General features: G+C 40.5%; 1 protein-coding gene across 1 annotated transcript in view; it reads right to left on the bottom strand.

Moving 5' to 3' along the window:
• Positions 1 to 21,264, bottom strand: part of ALG14 (ALG14 UDP-N-acetylglucosaminyltransferase subunit) — a 107,769-nt gene extending 86,505 nt beyond the window's left edge. The window contains exons 1-2 of the mRNA XM_002715847.5: positions 21,021 to 21,264; positions 11,165 to 11,316 (exon numbers count right to left, since the gene is read on the bottom strand). Coding sequence (XP_002715893.1) covers positions 11,165 to 11,316; positions 21,021 to 21,156 — 288 coding nt within the window. The 5' untranslated portion in view covers positions 21,157 to 21,264. The remainder of the gene's footprint in view (positions 1 to 11,164; positions 11,317 to 21,020) is intronic.
• Between the last annotated feature and the right edge of the window lie 249 nt (positions 21,265 to 21,513).

The following is a 21,513-nucleotide window of genomic DNA, read 5'->3' as shown; positions in this document are numbered from 1 at the left end:
GGTATCCATGTTGACAATTAAAGGATAACATCTAAATGAACAGAATAATTTCCATTCCAGGAGAAGAGAAAAGGGAGAATAAAGAAATCCCAATTAATCCAAACAGGAGACAGGTAAGGAAAAAAACAAAGATTCAAAGAAAAGAGCTTGGTTAGTAGAAGGGACAAAATAAAATGCTACAAGTAAACCTAACAATTAGTAATCACAATAATTGTATATACACCAAGCAGTCTTGTTAAAAGACAACTTACAGTTTTGAATTTTAAAGATTCTGCTATATGCCATTTATAAAAGACATAACTAAAATACAACACACACAAAAAAATGTAAAAATAGACAGAAAAAGATATACCATGGAAGCCGGTGCCGCGGCTTACTAGGCTAATCCTCCGCCTAGCGGCGCTGGCACACCAGGTTCTAGTCCTGGTCGGGGTGCCAGATTCTGTCCCAGTTGCTCCTCTTCCAGGCCAGCTCTCTGCTGTGGCCAGGGAGTGCAGTGGAGGATGGCCCAGGTGCTTGGGCCCTGCACCCCATGGGAGACCAGGAAAAGCACCTGGCTCCTGGTTCCTGCCATCGGATCAGCGCGGTGTGCCGGCCGCAGCGCGCTGGCCAAGGCGGCCATTGGAGGGTGAACCAACAGCAAAGGAAGACCTTTCTCTCTGTCTCTCTCTCTCACTGTCCACTCTGCCTGTCAAAAAATAAAAAAAAATAAATAAAAAAAATAAAAGATATACCATGCAAATACTAACAAAAGGAAGTTAACAGTGCTATATTAACATCAGTTAAAACAGATTTTAGGGGTTGGCACTCTGGTGAAGAGGACTAAGCCTCCATCTGCAGTGCTGGCATATGGGCACTGGTTCAAGTCCTGGCTGCTCCACTTCTGATCCAGCTCCCTGCTAATGTGCCTGGGAAAGCAAGGGAAGGTGGTCTAAGCCCTTGAGCCCCTGCACCCACAGGGGAGACCAGGAAGCTCCTCTTTCGGCACTTTTTTTTTTTTTTTTGACAGGCAGAGTTAAACAGTGAGAGAGAGAGACAGAGAGAAAGGTCTTCCTTCTGTTGGTTCAAATGGCCCCCAAACGGCCACTATGGCCGGCGCACCGCGCTGATCCGAAGCCACGAGCCAGGTGCTTCCTCCTGGTCTCCCATGCAGGTGCAGGGCTTAGGCCATCCTCCACTGCCTTCCTGGGCCACAGCAGAGAGCTGGACTGGAAGAGGAGCAACTGGGACAGAATCCGGTGTCCCAACCAGGATTAGAACCAAGAGTACCGGCGCCACAGGCAGAGGATTAGCCTAGTGAGCCACAGTGCTGGCCATCTCCTCTTGCTTTCTCTCCTTCTCTCTCTGTATCTCTGCCTTTCAAATATAACTAAGTAAATCTTAAAAAAAACCAGATTTTAAGAAAAAAGTATTATTGGAGATAAAATGGGTCACTTAATAACGATGTTTACTTAAGTTGGGCATCCATGTTAACAAATAATAATTCACTATGAGGGATCAAATTTGAACTAGAATGCAAAATTATATACTATGCCAAACTGACAAATATAAAGAAAAAAAGACAAATTCATCATTATAATTTTTATATATTTCTCTCAGTATATGAATGCAGTCAAAAAACTAATAAGAATATAGGAGATGACCTGAACAGCCTAATAATTATAGAAATATGAAGAACTTTGTACTGAACAATAGTGAATAAACCATCCTTTCATGCAGATAAGATTTATGCAAACAAACCATATCTTGATCCACACAGCAAGTTTCGACAAACACCAACTTCTGCATTTACATGAACACATTCTGTCCACAATGTCAGATCAGAATTTTGCAAAAAATCCAGCAATGTGTTACTTACAGCAGACACATCCGAAACATAAATGCATATAAAGATACCAAGTGCAAGAACACAAAGTTATGTTAGTCACAGTAATATCAAAATCTTTATATTTTAAGAAAAATCATTTTAAGGATAAAGGGAATCACTAAATACTGTAATAACAGGAAGTTCAATTGATCAGTAAGCTATAATAATTCTTAGCTTTAACGCATGCAATAAAATATACAAAAATATTGACACAACTATAAGAAGAAATTAAATCTACCATCACAGAGGGAAGCTGCACCTTACTGTTTTCAATAACACATAAGCCAAGCACACAAAATTATTACGGAAGTTACAAATCTGAACAACATGATTAATGATTCCTTTAATGGTCATATTTAGTGCACCCAACAATTAGAGAATATATATTTTTCTACAAGCTATGGAGCAATTAACCATGAGCAAGAATATTAATAGCAAATTTCAAGACCATGAAAAAATTTTGGAAGTTTATAAATACAAGTCTCATACAGGCCAATTTTCTGACTACACTAGAATAAAATAATAAATCAATCTAAAAAGACAATTATGTTTAGAAACATAAAAATACTTTGAAATGGTTAATATGAAAAATTTATAATGAAAATTTTTGGCACCTAGAAATGAACAATAATAAAATGTTACATATTAAAATTTATGAAATGAAGCTAACATGTTACCTAAAGTGCAACGTATACTTGCATTTGAAGATAAGAAAGAAGAAGCCAGCCCCGCGTGCTGCTGTGGCTGGATCAAAGTGGCGCAGAAAGGAGGGAGCTCACCGCTCTAGTCTAGCAGATAGTTTAAAAAAGTGGAAAAAGCGCAGCCTCAGCGAAGAGTGAGGGAGAAAACGGCAGAGGAAACTCCACGCGAATTAGAGGGACACTGTGGACGACGCGGAGGGTGTGGACCGCACAGCTCAGGACCCCAGCGCCGGGAGCCTCGGCACCAGCCCTGGAGTGAGGTGAGACCAGACTGCAGCAGCCCAAGCACTGGGGATACAGCTGCGGCGAGAGCCTGGCGAGAGTCCGGCTTGGAGCCCTGTGCGGGACAGTGTACCTCCAAGCCAGAGGAGAAGAAACAGGGGCGCCTGTTTCTCCCCCAGCAGCGTGCACCAGTGTCCTGCAATAGGCCCGTAGAGGGTGGACGCCATTTTGGACACAGGTTACAGCTGCGCCTGCTCCTGTCCGAGCCCTGCAACCAGCCGAGCAGAGACACCTGCGTCTGGCGGGGAGAACTGACAGAGCTGGGTGCTCCTGACTCTGAAAACTGTGGCCGCGTGGGAGGGCACAGGGTGTAGCTGGGACTTTGGGCAGTCACGGTGGTAGACTCCACATGCTGAATTTCCTGGTTACCTGGCGGGGGTCCTTGCTGGGGAATCTGAGCTCACACTGAGGACTGCACAGATCCTCTGTGTGGTCCTTGTGGCAGAGTGGACGAATATTGGACCCACTAGGGCTAGCGCACAAGCTCTGTTCTCTTTGAGGAGAGGTGGTGAGCCTGAGACTAAGCCAAAAGAGCGGAACAAATTTCCCCTCTGATAAAATAAAAAAGATTGACCACGCCCAAGCTGGGTGTTGCCTTGGACACTCGCCTCCCTGAAGCACTGAACAGAGCTAGCTGGCCACACCCAGCACACACCTCTAGGTATTCACTGAAAAAGCAGACGTTCCACTAATCCACAGAGGAATAATCCGAATATTAGTGCCATCACACAAAGAAACCAACGAGTATCTCCAGAAATGCCGAATAATAAACGCAGGAATTCAAGAAACAAGAATAAGGAAGACAACAGGATGCCCCCAAAAGAACATACTTCAATACCAGAATGTGAAAATGAAGAGACTGAAGAACTGACAGAAATGGAATTAAAAAAATTGAGCATACGAGTACTTACAAGTAGTCAGAAGCAAGTGCATGAAGTAACGGAATTCATACAGGACCTGAAAGGAAAGTTCTCCCAAGATATGCGCATCTTAAATAAAAATCAAAATGAAATCTTGGAAGAGTTGAATAAAATGAAACCGGAAATGTTGAATTCAGTAGAACGACTAATAAATTTAGTGGAAATCCTTAACAACAGAATCCGTAAAGCAGAACAAAGAATATCCAACTTAGAAGACAAATTGCAGAAAATTTTACGGTCAGACCAAAAACAGGAAGAAATTTGAAAACTAAAAAACACTGTTGGAGATCTATAGGATACTCTCAAACGACCCAACATACTGGTCCTAGGAGTTCCTGAAGGCATGGAAAGAGATGAAGGATTAGAAGGTCTTAGTGAAATAACAAAGCTCCTCTAATTTGGAGAAAGAAAGGGACATCCACATACAGGCAGCACATAGAACTCTTAATAGACATGGCCAGAAGAAGTCTTCATTGCAACACATTGTAGTCAAAGTCTCCACAGTGAAACATAAAGAAAATATTCCAAAATGTGCACAAGAGGAACACAAGATTACTTTCAGAATCGTATGTATATGAAGTTAATTGAAAATAGATCTTAGTAAAATTTAGGGAGGAGGAAGTGTGGGGAGCAACTCGGACTAGACTAAGTTACTGGAATTAAGACTTATTCTATGCATCTGCTCTCCCACAATATGGCGCTGAGAAGGGAAACAGCTTCTACACAGCTGCCTCCAGTTCAACCAATAAACTGTAGGACCTGCTCCTGATTGGAGGAGAGCAGCGTGCTTGGCATGTGGATAGCAGAGTTGGGATTGGTGAAAGAGGACTATAAAGGAGGAGAGAGACAACATGCACCAGGAACATCTAAGAGGAACATCTGAGGGAACACCTGTGCAGCCCCCGAGAGAGCTGGCCAGCGGTGTGCCGCTCCCCCGCGGAAGTGGGGAAAGTGGCTAGGGGGAACCACCCTTCCACGGAGGTGGAGGGGTCGGTAGCCAACCCGGGAAGAACCAGCAGCAAACCCGGGGAGGGCCGAGCAGACGAAAGAACAGCGCAGGGTCCTGTGTCGTTCCTCCACGAAGACGGGGAGCGACAGGAAGGAGGGTGGGAATAACGGTGGGAGGGTGGGCACGGTGGGAAGAATCACCATGTTCCTAAAGTTGTACTTATGACATGAAGTTTGTAACTGTAAAGCTGTATAGTTCTGCATACATTCCTACAGACTGACTTCACTTCTAAGGGTACAATTTTAAAACTTGCCATGGGACCCCAAATCTCCTTAAGCTGGGTGGCAAAACATTTTAAGTGTTAAAGTGATCATGTAGATGGAATTAAGTGTTTGGTGATTATAATGTAATAGAGTTAAAAAGGAGAGAATGCTCCAACATGGGAAGCAGTCCACACAGCAGACTCATAGAATGACAATCGCTTTAAGTAGCACACTGGCCTCAGAATCAGCCCACAAGGCATTCTGGTCTGGCTGAAAAGCCCACCAGAGCATTTCAGGCATGGAAAGCCAAGACACTGTGGCAAAAAACATCCTAGATGAAGGATCTTGTTGGGTGAGACCCCAGTGGAAAGAAGTGGTCATCAAAGAGGAATGTACTTTTCTCTGAAGGGAGGAGAGAACTTCCACTTTGCTCATGGCGTTGTTGAAATACTGCTGGAGTCTGTGGATTCAAATGGCTTCCATAGCCTAGGCAGCTCATGTCAGGAGCCTCGGTTGATCACTGACGTCATACAGGAGAGTGTTAATTGTTAAATTTAACAACAGGAGTCATGGTGCACTAACTTCCCATGCAGGACCCTCTATCCTCAAAGATAGAGTTAACAGTAAAACTTGGTCCCAAAGATTTATTTCATTTTAGTGTATTAAGTGGAAGATATTTTTATGTCTAAGTGCTTGCAAAAGATGTATCATTCTTGGGAGCCTCTTTAAAGTGTAAAATTTCTAAAGGATGAAATTCGAGATGCAGTGACTTTGAACAGCCCTTTTCTCAACTGTTGAACTTTTTTTTTTCCATACAAATTACCGAATTGTTTTACTTAGTATAGAGTTAATATTTTGTGTATAAAATTGAGGGGCCGGTGCTATGGTGTAGCGGGTAAAGCTGCAGTGCCAGCCTTCCATATGGGTGCCAGCTGCTCCAGTTCCGATCCAGCTCTCTGCTATGGCCTGGGAAAGCAGTAGAAGATGACCACGTCCTTGGGCCCCTGCACCTGCATGAGAAGACCCGGAGGAAGCTCCTGTCGCCAAGCTTCGGATCTGCACAGCTCCAGCCGTTGTGGCCAACTGGGGAGTGAACCAGCAGATGGAAGACCTCTCTCTCTGCCTCTCCTTTTCTCTCTGTTTAACTCTCAAATAAATATACATCTTTTTAAAAATAAAAAAAAATAAAAAAAAAAAGAAGATAAGAAAGAAAGGCTGAACATTTCTGAGCTAAAGATATAATATATAACAGAAAAAATAATAAGACAATAAACAAAATTATAAGGAAGATTATAAAAATAATTAAAGAAATAGAAAACAAGATATAACAGAGAAATAAAAAAGCGACACATTGAAATGAATATTAAAATTGACAACCATCTGGTTTCAAGTAAGTGAAATCAGGAGAAAATGGACACAAGTAGAGACTACTAAATAAGAGAATGTTATGAAAATATGCTAGTATATTTGCAAGTTTACATAAAATGGACACATTCCTAGAAAAATATCTTAGCAACACTAACTTAAAAGGAAACAAGGCCTGAAGGGCCCTATAGACATAGTTAGTTTTATAAAACTTAAAAAATACATCTAATATATGAAGTTAATTAGCAAATGTTACTGAAAAGCATTAAAGGAGAGCTAAATAAGGAAGACAGAGATCATGTTTCAGGATAGGAAGATTGTATCATATGCATATTAAATATCCCCCAAACTAATATACTCAAGTCAAATAAAAATCCCAACAAGATTCTTTGTGAATTTCTCAACACTAGTTCAAAACCTACGTAAAAAACAAAGAACAATGGAAATAGTTCTGAAGAATAAGACTAGGGGAGTGTGCACTGGCTCACAGGCAGACAAACGAAGCAGCCACCTGAGTAGAGAGCTATGCATACTCAGAACTTGCTGGAACAGAGGTGACGGTGAAGATCTATGGGGCAGGGATTGCTCAATAAGTGGTACTGGGCTAGCACGGCTGTTTTACCAAATGGAAATTAGATCCCTTTAAACATTACCCAAAAAAAAAAAAAATCATTCCAGATGGATTAAAGACAAATGTGGAAAGCAAAATGTTAAAACATTTAGAAATTAACAGGAGTGTATCTATGACCCTGCAGGACTATGGGACAATGTAAACTTGATGAATACTCAGAATTTTTAATTTTGATAATGATTTTAATTTCAAGAAATCTCTCATTCTGAGATTGCTTCTTTTGAAAAATAAAACATGTTGGTTTAGTTAATGAAATATACCCTTGAACTACAACGACAACATAAAATTTAAAAAGATATTTTGTGTTTCTGTATTAGCTGCTTTGTCAGCAGCCTTTTGCTTCAATCCTGTTGATTCTCTTTATAATGCCTGATCATGTTTCATTTTCAGCTTATAATTATACACCAAAATCTAGATCAATGTCATATGATAGAATTTTCTGCAATGATGAAAATGTTCTATTCTGCACTTTGTCATAAAGTAGTTACCAGCCACACGTGGCTACAGAGTATTAGAAATGTAGTTGGTACAATTCATGGAGCAAATTTTAATTCTTTTTAACTTTAATTTATGTTCAAATATAAATGGTGACATGTGGGTCATAGCTACCATACTGGATAGTGTAGGTCTACATTGTTCAGTGTTTTTGGTTCACATGGGCTCTTTCAGCAAAGGTACTTATAACTATTGACTTCTTCCCAAATCTTTCTTTTCTTGGTCTGCTGAGCTCCATGGAAGGTACAAAAGATAGTGTCAGGGGCAGGCATTTGTCTTAGTGGTAGCAGTTAATGCACTACTCGGGACACCTGCATCTCACGTCAAGTGCCTGAATTTGAGTTCCGACTTTCCTCCCAATTCAGTTTCCTGTTAATGCACTTCTTTGGAGGCAGAGGTTATGGTTCAAGTAACTAGGTTCCTGCCACCCACATGGGAGACCTTGATTGAGTTACTGGCTCCTGGCTTTGGTATAGCTCATCCCTGGATGTTGTGGGCATTTGGAGAGCAAACCGGTGGATAGGATCGATCTTTCTCTCTCTGCCTTTTAAATAAACAAAATATATAAGTAAGCAAAAAATTCAGAGGGAAAAAGATGGTGTCAGTGGCCACTGGTGCCCAGTTCCCTGAGCTGTAGTGCAAATAAATACCAGTAGGTGGACCCCTTCCTTCACTAGGGGTTGGTGGGCAGGTGTCTCTGTTCTTTTCCCCTCCACAGCTTGCATGAGCCTGAGAGCAGACACACACACACGCACACACACACACACACACACACATAGTGAGGCACACAGAAGTGGCAAGCAGAAAGGACAACAGACATGTTCATGCCACCACATGAACAAAAACTCTTCTCTGCTGGTCTGTGGGACTGTTCCTGGCTTGAGATTTGTGAAGAGACCCTTTCAGGAATGGGACAGAATTGTCTCTCTAACAGTAGTTGCATGCCCCAGCAGGAAATGACTTGACAGAGGAAGGATGTTACCTAGAGATGCTCAGTCCTACACTGTGCTACTTTGAGGAAATAATAACGGCACCTAAAAACCCCAATATCTTTGGCTTTCTTAACAGTGTGAACCAAACCCAACTTACTGGGTTATAATAACCTACTGGGTTATATACTGATTCACAGTATATAACAATCTTCCAAATATTTCATTAAGGCTTGACATCACTCTGCAAATGAACAACACAGAGTGAAACTGGGAGAGGGGAATAACCAACATTTATGCTAAATTAAAACCAAAGCCTCCAGGTCAGATGCAACTTCAGGAAGAATGTATACCAATAATTGAGTAAAATCAAAGACACCCCTTCCTTACACTGAAAAAGTGGTAAGAATTTTGTGACTGTTTTGACCTCTATCGATGTTTAAGTGTTCTATACTGTTGGCAAATAATTCTTGTGAAAAAAAAAAAAAACCCACATCATTTTCTCCAAATCCTCCATCAGTTTTCAAATATGCTCTAAGATAAGAGATGAAGTGACATTTTGAGTCTATGATGCCTTCAATGAGAATTTCCCAGGTATTCCTTTCTCATTAAGCTTTTAGAATTGGAGCAGAACATGTAAAAGAGGCAGAGTGACTATGCAGGAGAAGACAGGCTTTGGAGAACACCTGTGTAGGTAAGTGACATATACCTGGTGTGCCTCTGGTCCAGACAGTTATGCCTCTGAGCCCCATTTCCTCATATGTAAAATAAGGATACTATTATCTGCCTCACAATTATTGAAAGAACCAATCACTGGAATTTTCAATGGTTTCTATATTTTCATTTTATGTTTTCTAAAAGGAAAAAGTTGTTTTCCTTCAAATGCCAACTAGACAGACATATAAGGTGCATGCATGTGCATTGGGTTGAATAGTGTCCCCCAAATTTCCTATCTACTTAGAACTTGTGGATGTGACCTCATCTGGAAACAGGGCCTTCACAAATGGAATCAAATTAAGATGAGACCTCTCTGGAATAGCGTGGGCCCCAAATCCAAAGACGAAAAGAAGGACATGTGAAAACAGACGCAGAGGATGTCATGTGAGGATAGAGGCTGAGACTGAAGTGATGCAGCTGCAAGCTGAGGCATGCAAAGGATTGCTGGCAACCACTGGAGGACAGGAAGAGGCAAGGAAGATTCTTGCCTAGAGCCCTCAGAGGGAGCATGGCCCCGTGACAACTTCCTGTCAGACTTCTAACCCCCAGAGTTGTGAGAGAATATGTTTCTGCTGTTTGAAGTCACTCAGTGTATGTTGTTTTGTTATAGCACCCACGGCAAACTAATACTGTATCGATTCCTAAAACAGACATGAAAGTGTTGTGGCTCATCTTTCACACAGAAAAAAAAGTTCCATACATTTTGCTGTGGCTAAATGATAGCAAGCTGATTCATACCTTAGTTTTATTTGACATGGATTTTCCAAGAATACACTTTATTTCAGTTTTTAAATCCTTTTTTATTTATCTGAGAGACACACAGAGAAAAACAGAGCTCCCATCTACTGCTTTATTCCTCAAATGACTGCAATGGCCTGGAGGAGCAGGAATGATCTCCCAGGAGGGTGGCAGGGACTCAATTACCTGAGCTATTCCTGCTGCTTCCTAGAGTCTACACTGGCTGAAATCTGGAGTCAGGAGCCAGGCTGGGAATATACTCTAATGTGCACCTGGTATCTGAATCACTAGATGGGTGCCTGCTCTCCCCCCACTCCACAAAATTATTATCTTTGACAGGGTGTGGCCATGATGACAGACTGACCCCATTCTCTGGGTCTCCAAGTCTACAAACCTCAAAAGAAGACTTCGATGGGCCAGAGCTGGGTTCGCTGTCCACTCCTGAACTACCTGATGCAGCCCTGTGGCTGGGCAGTTCCCACAGAGAGAGGACGGATGGAGACAATCAACACAGGGAAGGAAAACTCCATTTCCTTCTACAACACGCTCTTTACAAACAAACAAAACAAAAACAACAAAATCCTCCAAATTATCAGTCAAATTATCAATAAATGCAGTAGATTGGTAAAGAAATTTAATTAGGAGTTAATAAGCAGATGAACTGGATGCTTTATATATGTAAGTATAAATAAAATAATTTTCAGGGGCCAGCATTGTGGTATAGCAGGTAAAGCTGACGCTTGCAACACCAGCATCCCACATGAGTGCAGGTTTGTGTCCCAGCTGCTCTACTTCTGATCCAGCTCCCTGCTAATGTGCCTAGGGAAGCAGCAGAAGATGGCCCAGGTGTTTGGGCTCCTGTCACACATCTGGGAGACCCAGATGAAGCTCCTGGCTCCTGGCTTCACCCTGGCCCAGCGCTGGCCATTGCCGTCACCTGGGGAGTGAACCAGTAGATGGAAGATCTCTCTTTTTCTGTCTCTCCCTCTATCTCTGTAGCTCTGACTGTCAAAAAAATGAATAACTTTTAAAATAAATTGATTAAATAATTTTCAAAGTTTGGGGTTCCATGAAAAACTCTTTCCTATTTAGAAGAATAAAAGAAACTAAGCAACCATTTGTTAATTTGAAGATTTGTTTGACAGAAATTCTTACCTTTTGTTAATAAAGGAAATGCATTTCCCCACAGGTAAGCATCTGACTGCCAATTATCAGTAGGGCACTGGAGTGCCATGGGGTTATCTCCAGAGACAATTAAACTCAATGTACCACTTGTAACTTTCTTAGAAACAGAAATGATCACTTACCATGGTACTAGAGTCTCTATTAGCTCGGTCAAGTTCAAAAGAATTTATTTTTTTGGCACTCATTTCATCAGTGTCAGCAAGGATATAATGTCTAGGTGAGTAAGCACTGGACAAGCTCTCAAGCAGCCTCAGGATCTCAGTGGTATGTCCACCTGGAAAAAATATCAGAATGCCTAAGATTAAGAAACCCACAATGAACGTACTATTTGACTATTACACTAATGTCATATCTTCAGAGGAGGAAGGACCACTGTAATTGTATATTTCTCAAAAGACACAAGAAACATTTAGAAATAGTAATTAAGCCCTTGTATAAATACTACTTTTATATAGGGAAGAAGATAATAAATGCATAAAAATAAAATTGGCCCTAGTGATAGGTACTGAGGAAGGTAGAAGGAAGTGTAAGAAACAGCTCTGCTTCTCTGGAAGTCTGGTGGGGACGAGCAACACACACAGACACACACACATACATGGATAAAGAAGAAGCAAGACAGCAAGAAAAACTAAAATGTGAGGAAAAGGCAAATGGTTATGAAAAAGCAATGCCCTAAAAGTCAGGAAGATCCCTGGTAAAAGCTGAGATGACTTGAGAGGTGAAGGTACAGGGCAGATGGGTGTAGGGAGGCCACTGGGCAGGGTGCAATCTTGTGGGTGTGAGATGGCAAGATCTGAGACCTGTGGTTCAGGGGGTGATGGGATTAAAGGGAAGAAGGGTGAGGGGGAAGCAAGGTAAGGAGAGCACAAAGAGAAATGGGAAGACAGACACCAAAGGTTCCTGTGCTCAGCAGTAAGGCAAGGGAGGCACCAGCCCTACCAGTAGAGTTTGGGTCTTCCTGAGGGAGACTTCTGTTCATCACTGTAGTCCCAGCTCCCAAGAGAGGTCTCAGCACACTGCAGGTCCTCAAATTTTACAAAACTCACCAACTAGGTCTCCGTTCAGTTTCTGAAGTCTTACAATTGTCAGTATCTAAATCTTTGATTTCAAAAGCAGATTTACAAATCAACTACGTTCACTGAGGTTTCCTTCATTCAAACTACAACAAAGAATATCTACCTATCTACAAGCCAACCACTTAAACAAAACAAACTCCTCACCACCTCTTTATCATTTCTCAAGTTCTGTGTCTCAGCCTGGTTGACATCTTCAACATTTCTGCATTCATCTTACTTAAAACTTCCTCCTTGCCTTGGATCACTTTCCCCTACCTGGAAACCTTCCCCACCCTGTCTTTCTTATTCTAAGAAACAGTTTCAGTAATGACAGGTGAATGCACACAAAGATAACCAAACAAATAAAGTTTATGTTTCTGCCAACACATACATTTTTCTTATAGTAAAAGTGAAGGAATTCTTTTTAGATTCCAAAAGGAATCAGATATAGAAAGAAATGTGGCATAGATTTAGTGTGACTTTCAGCAGTTAGAATCATACATTAACTTTACAACTTATCACTCATCTTCTTTTAATATCTTCTTGTGATATCTCTGGTTTATACTCATTTTTGTTTGTGTGTTTGTTTGTTTTTTTAGCCTTGAAAAACTGTAGTGATTTGCAAAGTGGGTGCTTGTTTTCACAGCCAGAACAATTAAAGATAAAACCTTAAATCTACAACATCTTCTATAGCAATGAATTTCATTATCCCTGTTTTCATCTTCCTTCTTTTTTTTTTTTTAAAAGAAAGCTCACTGAATACATCAACTAAAAATTTAACCTTGTTACTGGAAAAGGTCATTAATATCATGGACTTGGTCTTCCGCTTTACACTTTTTAAGATATATTTTAGAGGGAATAAAATCCTCTCAATTCTACCTGAAAATATATCGAGTATCCAATCACTTCTCACCACCTCCTTTGCCACCAACTGGCTCTAAGCGACTACCACTTCTCTCAGCTCCTTCCCCTTCCATCTATTCTCAACATAGCATCCAGAGTTATCCAAATGATTTACCTCTGCTCAAAACCCTCCAGTGGCTTCTCATCTCACATGGAATAAAGGCTTCTTATAATACTACCTCCTGGGATTCCATGACTTTCTCTAGGATAGATCATATGCTAGGCCATAAGGCAAGTCTCAGCAAATTCAAAAAAGTCAAAATCATAACACGTATCTTCTCTGACCACAATGGAATGAAGCTGCAAATCAACAACTCAAGAATCTCTAGAACATATGTGAACACATGGAGACTGAAAAACCTGCTCCTGAACAGTTAGTCATAAAAGAAATTAAAAGAGAATCAAAAAATTTCTGGAAGTGAATGAAGATGACAATGTAACATATAAAAACTTATGGGATACAGCAAAGGAGTATTAAGAGGGAAGCTTATAGCAACTGGTGCCTACATAAAGAAATTGGTAAGGCACGAAATAAATGAGCTATCAGTGCATCTCAAGGACCTACAAAAACAACAACAAACCAAACCTGAAATGAGGGGGAGGAAAGAAATAATTAAAATTAGAGAAGAAATAAACAAAATTGAAACAGAAAATACCCCACCAAAAAATCAGTGAAATAAAGAGCTGGTTTTTTGAAAAAGTAAACAAAATTGATAGATCATTGGCCCAACTAATAATAAAAAAGAGGGAGAAAATCCAAATCAATAAAAAAGATGAAAAAGGAGATCTAACAACAGATACCACAGAAATAAAAAAAATCATCAGGAATTACTACAAAGAGCTGTATGCCAACAAATTGAGAAACCTAGAAGAAATGGATAGATTCCTGGACATATACAATCTACCAAAATTGAGTCATGAAGACATAGAAATCACAAACAGACCAATATCCAAGACAAAAATTGAATCAGTAATAAAGACCTTCCCATCAAAGAAAAGCCCAGGATTGCTGAATTCTATAAAATATTTAAAGAACCAATTCCAGTTCTTTTCAAGTTAATCAAAACAATTGAAAGGGAGGGAATCCTCCCAAACTCCTTCTATGTAGCCAGCATCACATTAATTCCTAAACCAAAAAAAGATACAACAGAGAAAGAGAACTATAGACCAATATCCCTGATGAGCATACACGCAGAAATCCTCAACATAATACTAGCTAATCAAACTCAACAACACATCAGGAAATATCATTCAGCAAGACCAAGTGTGATTTATCCCTGGAATGCAGGGATGGTTCAACATTTGCAAATCAATCAGTGTGGTACATCACATTAACAGACGGAAGAACAAAAACCATATGATTATATCAATAGATGCATAGAAAATATTTGATAAAAATACAACAAACTTTCATGATGAAAACCTTAAACAAATTGGGTATAGAAGGAATATTGCTCAACACAATCGAGGCAATATATGACAAACCCACAGCTAGCATCTTATTGAATGGGGAAAAGTTGGAAGCATTCCCATAAAGATCCAGAACTTGACAAGGATGCCCACTCTCACCACTGCTTTTCAATATAGTCCTGGAAGTTTTAGCCAGAGCTATTAGGCAAGAAGAACAAATCAAAGGGATACAAATAGAAAAGGAGGAAGTCAAGCTGTCCCTATTTCCAGATGACATAATTCTATATATATGAGGAATCCAAAAGACTCCACTGAGAGGCTACTGGAACTCATAAAAGAGTTTGGTAAAATGGCAGGATATAAAATTAACACACAAAAATCGACAGTCTTTCTATACACAGACAATACCATGGCTGAGAAAGAAATTCTAGGATCAATCCCATTCACAATAACTATAAAAAATTAAATACCTTGGAATAAATTTAACCAAGGATGTCAAAGATCTCTATGATAAAAATTGCAAAACACTAAGGAAAGAAATAGAAGAAGACAGAAAAAAATGGAAAAATCATCCATGTTCATGGAATAGAAGAATCAATATCATGAAAATGTCCATATTATCAAAAGCAATTTACAGATTCAATGTGATCCCAATCAAAATACCAAAGACATTCTTCTCAGACCTAGAAAAAAAATGCTAAAATTGATACGAAACACAAGAGACCCTGAATAGCTAAAGATATCTTATACAACAAAACAAAGCCAGAGGCATCACAGTACCAGATTTCAAGACATACTATAGGGCAGTTATAATCAAAATAGCCTGGTTCTGGTACAAAAACAGATGTGTAGACTAATGTGTTAGACTAATGTGTAGACTAATGGAATAGAAACTCCAGAATTCAATCCATGCATCTACCACCAACTTATCTCTGACAAAGGGGCTAAAATTAATCCCTCGGAAAACTGGATCCCATGTGCAAAAATATGAAACAAGATCCCTACCTTACACCTTACACAAAAATCCACTCAAAATGGATCAAAGACCTAAATCTATGAATTGATACCATCAAATTACTAGAGAATACTGGGGATACTCTGCAAAACATTGGCATAGGCAAAGACTTCTTGGAAGAGACCCCAGAAGCACAAGCAGCCAAAGACAAAATTGACAAATGGGATTATATTAAGCTTCACTGCAAAAGAGACACTCAGCAAAGTGAAATGGCAACTGACAGAATGGGAGAAAATATCTGCAAGCTATGCAACTGGTAAAGCGTTAATATCCAGAATCATAAAGAGATCAAAAAATTCAACAACAAAAACAAACAATCTAGTTAAGAAATGGGCAAAGGACTTGAACAGGCATTTTTCAAGAGAAAAATTTTCAAATGGCCAACATACACTTGAGAAAAATGCTCAGGATTGCCAGGCATCAGGGAAATGCAAATCAAAACCAGAATGAGGTTTCATCTCACCCCATTTAGAATGGCTCTTATATAGAAATCAACAAACAACAAGTGCTGGTGAGGATGTGGAGAACAGAGTACCCTAATCCACTGTTGGTGGGAATGTAAACTGGTCCAGCCACTATGGAAGACAGTATGGAGATACCTCAGAAATATGAATATAGACCTACCATATGATCTAGCAATCCTACTCCTGGGAATTTATTCAAATGAAAAGAAACTAGCATATGAAAGTTATCTGTACCCCCATGTTCATTGCAGCTGAATTCACAATAGCTAAGGTATGGCATCAACCCAGATGTCCATCAGCTGATGACTGGATAAAGAAATTATGGTACATATACACTATGGAGCACTACTCAGCTATAAAAAAAAGAAGAAAAAAATTGTCTTTTCAAGACAATGGATACAACTGGAAACCATTATACTTTATGATATAAGCCAGTCCCAAAGTCAGATATCATATGTGTTCCCTGATCTGAGATAACTAATGGAGTACTAAATGTAATGTATTGAAGTGAATTGGACATTTTGAGATTTGATGATTGTTTACAGCTCTTGTCTCTTCCTTTGAGGTTCAGTTTTTCTTCCTTCATACTATTTGTTGGATTCTTTACTTAGTGTAGGGTTAACCTGATGAGTACTAAGTAAATTGAAAACAGACTTTTGTAAAAACTAAGAGTGGGAATAGCAGAGGAAGGAGGAAGAAGGGTTGGAGAATGGGTGGGAGGGAGGACTGGGTGATAAATCACTATGTTCCTAAATTTTATATATGAAATTCATGAATCTTGTATACTTTAAATAAAATTAAAATTTTTTAAATGACCCCCAATTCTGTTACTTCTGGGCCTTCATTTCTTGCTTCTACTATCTAACTTGGGTCACTATAGTTACTAAGGCCTCTATGCCATTAGATATTTGTTATTCCTCCAGGAAAGTGTTCTCTGATAATTCTTTTAAAAGTGCAACTCTCCTTCCCCATATCATAGCAGTTTTCAAGATGTAATTTATTATGTAGTCTATTTCTTTTCTCTTAAGATTTATTTATTTGTTTTGAAAGAGTTACAGCAAAAGATCTTCCATCTACTGGTTCACTCCCCAAATGGCTTCAATGGCCAGGGCTGAGCTAGGCCAAAGCCAAGAGATGGCAGTTCCATCTGGATCTTCCAAGTGGGCACAGGGGCCCAAACAGTTGGGCTATCTTCCGCTACTTTCTCAGGTACATTAGCAGGGAGCTGGATTGGAAGTGGAGCAGTTGGGACTTGAACAGGCATCCATATGGGATTCTGGCATTGTAGGCGGTGGTATTACCCTCTATGTCACAGTGTCAGCTCCATATACAGTTTATTTCTTTCTTATTTTTTATTCTCTCCCCAGCCCTACCCAACTGGAAGGCAGGCATTGTGCTGTTGGGAGTTTTTGTTCATTTTGTTACTGCTGTTATCTCCAGTCCTTAGAAAAATAGTAGGACCTCCTAACATTTAATGAGTGAAAATTTCATATTCAATCTAAAATTTTCCTAAGGAGACTAAATCATACTTCAAATGAAAAAGAATCATTTTGACAGATGTTCTCCAAATATGAGTGGTCTTCAAGGAAAATGTGTGTTAAGAACGAACTATGGTAAGATTTCAAAAATATTCTGCATAAAATAAACTTATCTTTTTTTAAAAAAAGATTTATTTATTTATTTATTTATTTATTTGAAAAGCAGAGTTACAGAGAGGTAGAGGCAGAGGCAGAGAGAGAAGTCTTCCATTTGCTGGTTCACTCCCCAAATGGACGCAATGGCCGGAGCTGGACTGATCCAAAAGCAGGAGCGAGGAGCTTCATCTGGGTCTCCCACGTGGGTGCAGGGACCCAAGAACTTGGGCCATCCTCCGCTGTTTTTCCAGGCACATTAGCAGGGAGCCCGATTGGAAGCAGAGAAGCCAGGACTCAAATTGGCTCCCATATGGGATGCCAGCAATGCCAGTGGCGGCTTTACCTGCTATGCCACAGTGCTGGTCCAAAAACAAACTTAACTTTTAACTTGATTTTTTGGAAACTTTTTGTAGTACATTTGTAAATAAATTTCATAGTACTCAAAAATTAAATATTTCTTATATCTTAAAAGTAAATATTGAAGGCCTGGCACTGTGGTGCAACAAATTAAGTCACGGCCTGCAGTGCTGGTATCCCATTTGGGTGCCAATTCCTATCTGGCTGCTCCACGTTAAATCCAGCTCCCTGTTAATGCCCCTAGAAAAGCAGTGGAAGATGGCTCAAGTTCCTGGGCCCAGGAATCTGTGTGGGAGACCAGAAGAAACTCCTGGCTCCTGATTTCTGCCTGGCCTGGCCCTGGCTGCTGTGGCCATTTGTGGAATTAATGAGCACATGGAAAATCTCTATCTCCCTCCCTCTAACACTTTCCAATAAACAAATAAATAAATCCTTTTTTTACAAGTAAATATTGAAAATATTTTCCCTCCTCCAAAGTTTTGGGAATGAACTATTCAACTATTTATCTAATTATATGTATTTTTTTGACTTACAGGATTCTTTGAGACCCTTGACCCCTCTCTACCATGAATAATTTGAACGACAGGTGAATTCTCAGTCCTAGTTTTGGTTTCTGGTCTACCTAACTCACTACTATCAAGCAAAAGGGTCCAACCTGCAGTCATCTGTTTTAAGTTAGAAACACGGACATCATACTTGGTCCTTCACTCCCTCCCCATCTACATTCAAACCTAAAATCTCCTAGGCTCATTTGAAAGCATTCACTTCTCTCCATCTCCACACTCTTCACTTCAGTCAGGATTCCTCATCTGTCATCTGAATTATTCAAAGGGCTCCCAGTCATCTCACTGTCTTAGTCTTTATCATGACACTCAAGACATTCCAGGCTGAATGACTTTTGTGCAAGTTCAGTGAAGTGCGTCACTCTTCACTAAAAAATATTTTAAAAGATTCCTTTGCTCCTAGAGCTAAAAATAATTACCTTTTATTAAATGCTTACACTATGTAACACTTTGCTGAACACTCTACATACTACATTTAATCTCTCCTGACCTTTCTTTTCATGATGGAACCAGAAGGCTTAGTGAGATACTAATTTGCCCAAGATCAATAGGGTAGCAAGTGGAAGAGATGTGACTGAACTTTAGCAGTATGTGACACTGCAGGCCTGTAACCCCTACATGATCCGGAGCTGCAGAATAGCAATATAGCTCTATAAAGCAGGTTTAAGAACAATCCTGAAGGCCTGGACTGAGCTTACTGCCCCATCTGGAACTCTGTGTAGCAGCGCCATTTCTCCATTCTCGGTGCTAAGGGCCCTTTCGAGTACTGCTACCTTCTTTTATTACACCTTTCCACCCTTCAAAGTGCCAGGCCCTCTCTTCTCTGGCTAATTCTTCACCATCTTTCAAGTTTAGTTTCCTGTCTCAAGTTAAGATAAAGTGGTGTCCTTCCTGGAAATTGCCACAAAAGTTTGTACTTGTTATATTTTATACATACATACATATATATATATATTTTTCATTGTGACAAGTACCCATTTTGTTTATTTTCTGTTCATTTTCCTATATTCTCCATCTCACTTTTTGCTCTTTGTACCCTTCAGTGGCTGACACATAGTCAGCACTCCATAGTAAGGAATATTAGTCAGTTTTGTTATTTCCAGAGCTTACCTTAGTGCCTGACCTTTTCTATGGCTCAAAATATGTTAAGTAAATAAAAGAAAGAACTATACTTGAACATAAATTTAGGAAATTTGCTCATCTGTAAATATTATTCTATCTAGATGCAATCTCCTGGTATTTCCAAACGTACAAATTTTGGATATATATGCATGCATGGGTGCAATACACTCATGCAAGCCCATAAGGACCTTTCAATCAACAGCAGACCACATATATAGCCATGGTCCCTTAAGATGATAATTTAGCTGCAAAATGCCAATTGCTGGGTCATCACAGCTGTAATTTCTAGTGCAATACATTATTCATGTGTTTGTGGTGATGCTGGTGTATACAAACCTGTGCTGCCAGTTGCATAAAACTACAGCACATGCAATTAGATACAGTATATAATACTTGATAATAAATGACTATGCTACTGCATGATGTGTTTACTACACTCCACTTGATTGTATAGAGCACACTTCTACTTATAAAACAGTTTAGTGTAAAGCAGTAGCCCTATGATGCCAACAGCAGCTTCATACCTCTCATGTTTACTGAGTCTCGTGATGGCATCATTTTCTCTGGTGCTTAATTTAATCTCATGTTGTTCTGTTCACCATGGCCTTAGGAGCAATAAGCTATGCCATACACGAGAAGGTATTTCAACATAATGGAAAAAGGGAATTCAACTCCATGCACAGTTTTTCTTTCTTTCTGTTTTTTTGTTTTTTACAATCGCAGTCATATTCCAAGAACTTATGTAAGACCCATGGTGTATGGACACCATGAAATCTACGTGTATAGTAAGGCTATGCCTTATGGACTGGTGTAAGCACACTGCCTGCACAAGGTCGAAATCGCCATCAGGATGCCTTTCTCACAACGTAAGCAACCCACGGTTGTCTATACTCTTGCCCAAACTGTCCACTTAATGATGTGAGCATCGTCAGAGCCTGTAGACGTGGACTCCACCACCTGACAGGCCAGCGGTCTGTTAATCATACTCTGCCACCCGGGGTGTCTTGTTCTACGGTCGGTGGATACTTGTATTTATCCTCGCGGATTTTGTAAATTTTGTAAATGTTACTATTTACGTTATTCGTGTTTCCTAAATACAAAATGACTACATTAGTAATGCGCAGCAGCCATTGAGGGAAACTACGTAAGCTTCAAAAGGCTTCAGCGTTCTCTCTGTTCACTAATAATTTACTCGAAAAAACAATGTTATCCAGAGGTCTAATTACACCCAAGCGTTAAGTTTCTTAAGACTTGTCATTAAAACACGACTGGGCCGCGTCGGCAAACTAGCATTTTGCTGTGGCCGGGAGGCCGGTTCCGGTTACGCAAAGAAACTACAAAACCCAGCATGCAACGCTCAAAGCAGCACTGAGGGGAGCACAGAATAGCGTCGCGGTGTACTCTGGGGTTTGTAGTGAAGGACACAAACCCGCCCTCCACCGCCCCGATACTTACCGGATCCAGCCACTACTACGAGACTGAGAGACTCTCGGGGCGTAACGCCCCGGGAATGAAGCACTACCCATAGTCGCAGGACTAGGAAGACCACCACAGCTCCTGCCGCTGCAGCTAAACTAAGAACCCACACCATGCGAACGGAAAACGCATGCGTGCTAGACCCTGGCGCCAGCGGGTAAAGTTCACGGCTACGGGCGCCGAGGAGACTCAAACGCGGAGCGTCGCACCTCCTGTGGGCTGGGCTTGAGCGAGGGGGCGGAGTCACGGTCCAGAGGGAACGCCGACCTCTGTGCACCTCTGCGGTGCACTCCCCACGGCTACCGCTCATCCTAAACTAAGCGGAAATTCGAGAAGTCAGGAGCTGCAGTTTGAGTTCTGCCCGCGACGAGGTCAGGCCGCCTGTGCGCCCTAAAGACCCCGAAGCTCCCAAATTGGGAGATGTTCCAGCTTTTCCCTGAGGCTAACGGCATCCATGGCTGCTTTTTTTCTT

This window comes from Oryctolagus cuniculus, chromosome 7, assembly GCF_964237555.1.
Source record: "Oryctolagus cuniculus chromosome 7, mOryCun1.1, whole genome shotgun sequence".
Classification (NCBI taxonomy): Eukaryota; Metazoa; Chordata; class Mammalia; order Lagomorpha; family Leporidae; genus Oryctolagus; species Oryctolagus cuniculus.
Note: the sequence above shows the minus strand (reverse complement) of the source record. Positions and strands in the feature narration are given on the sequence as shown.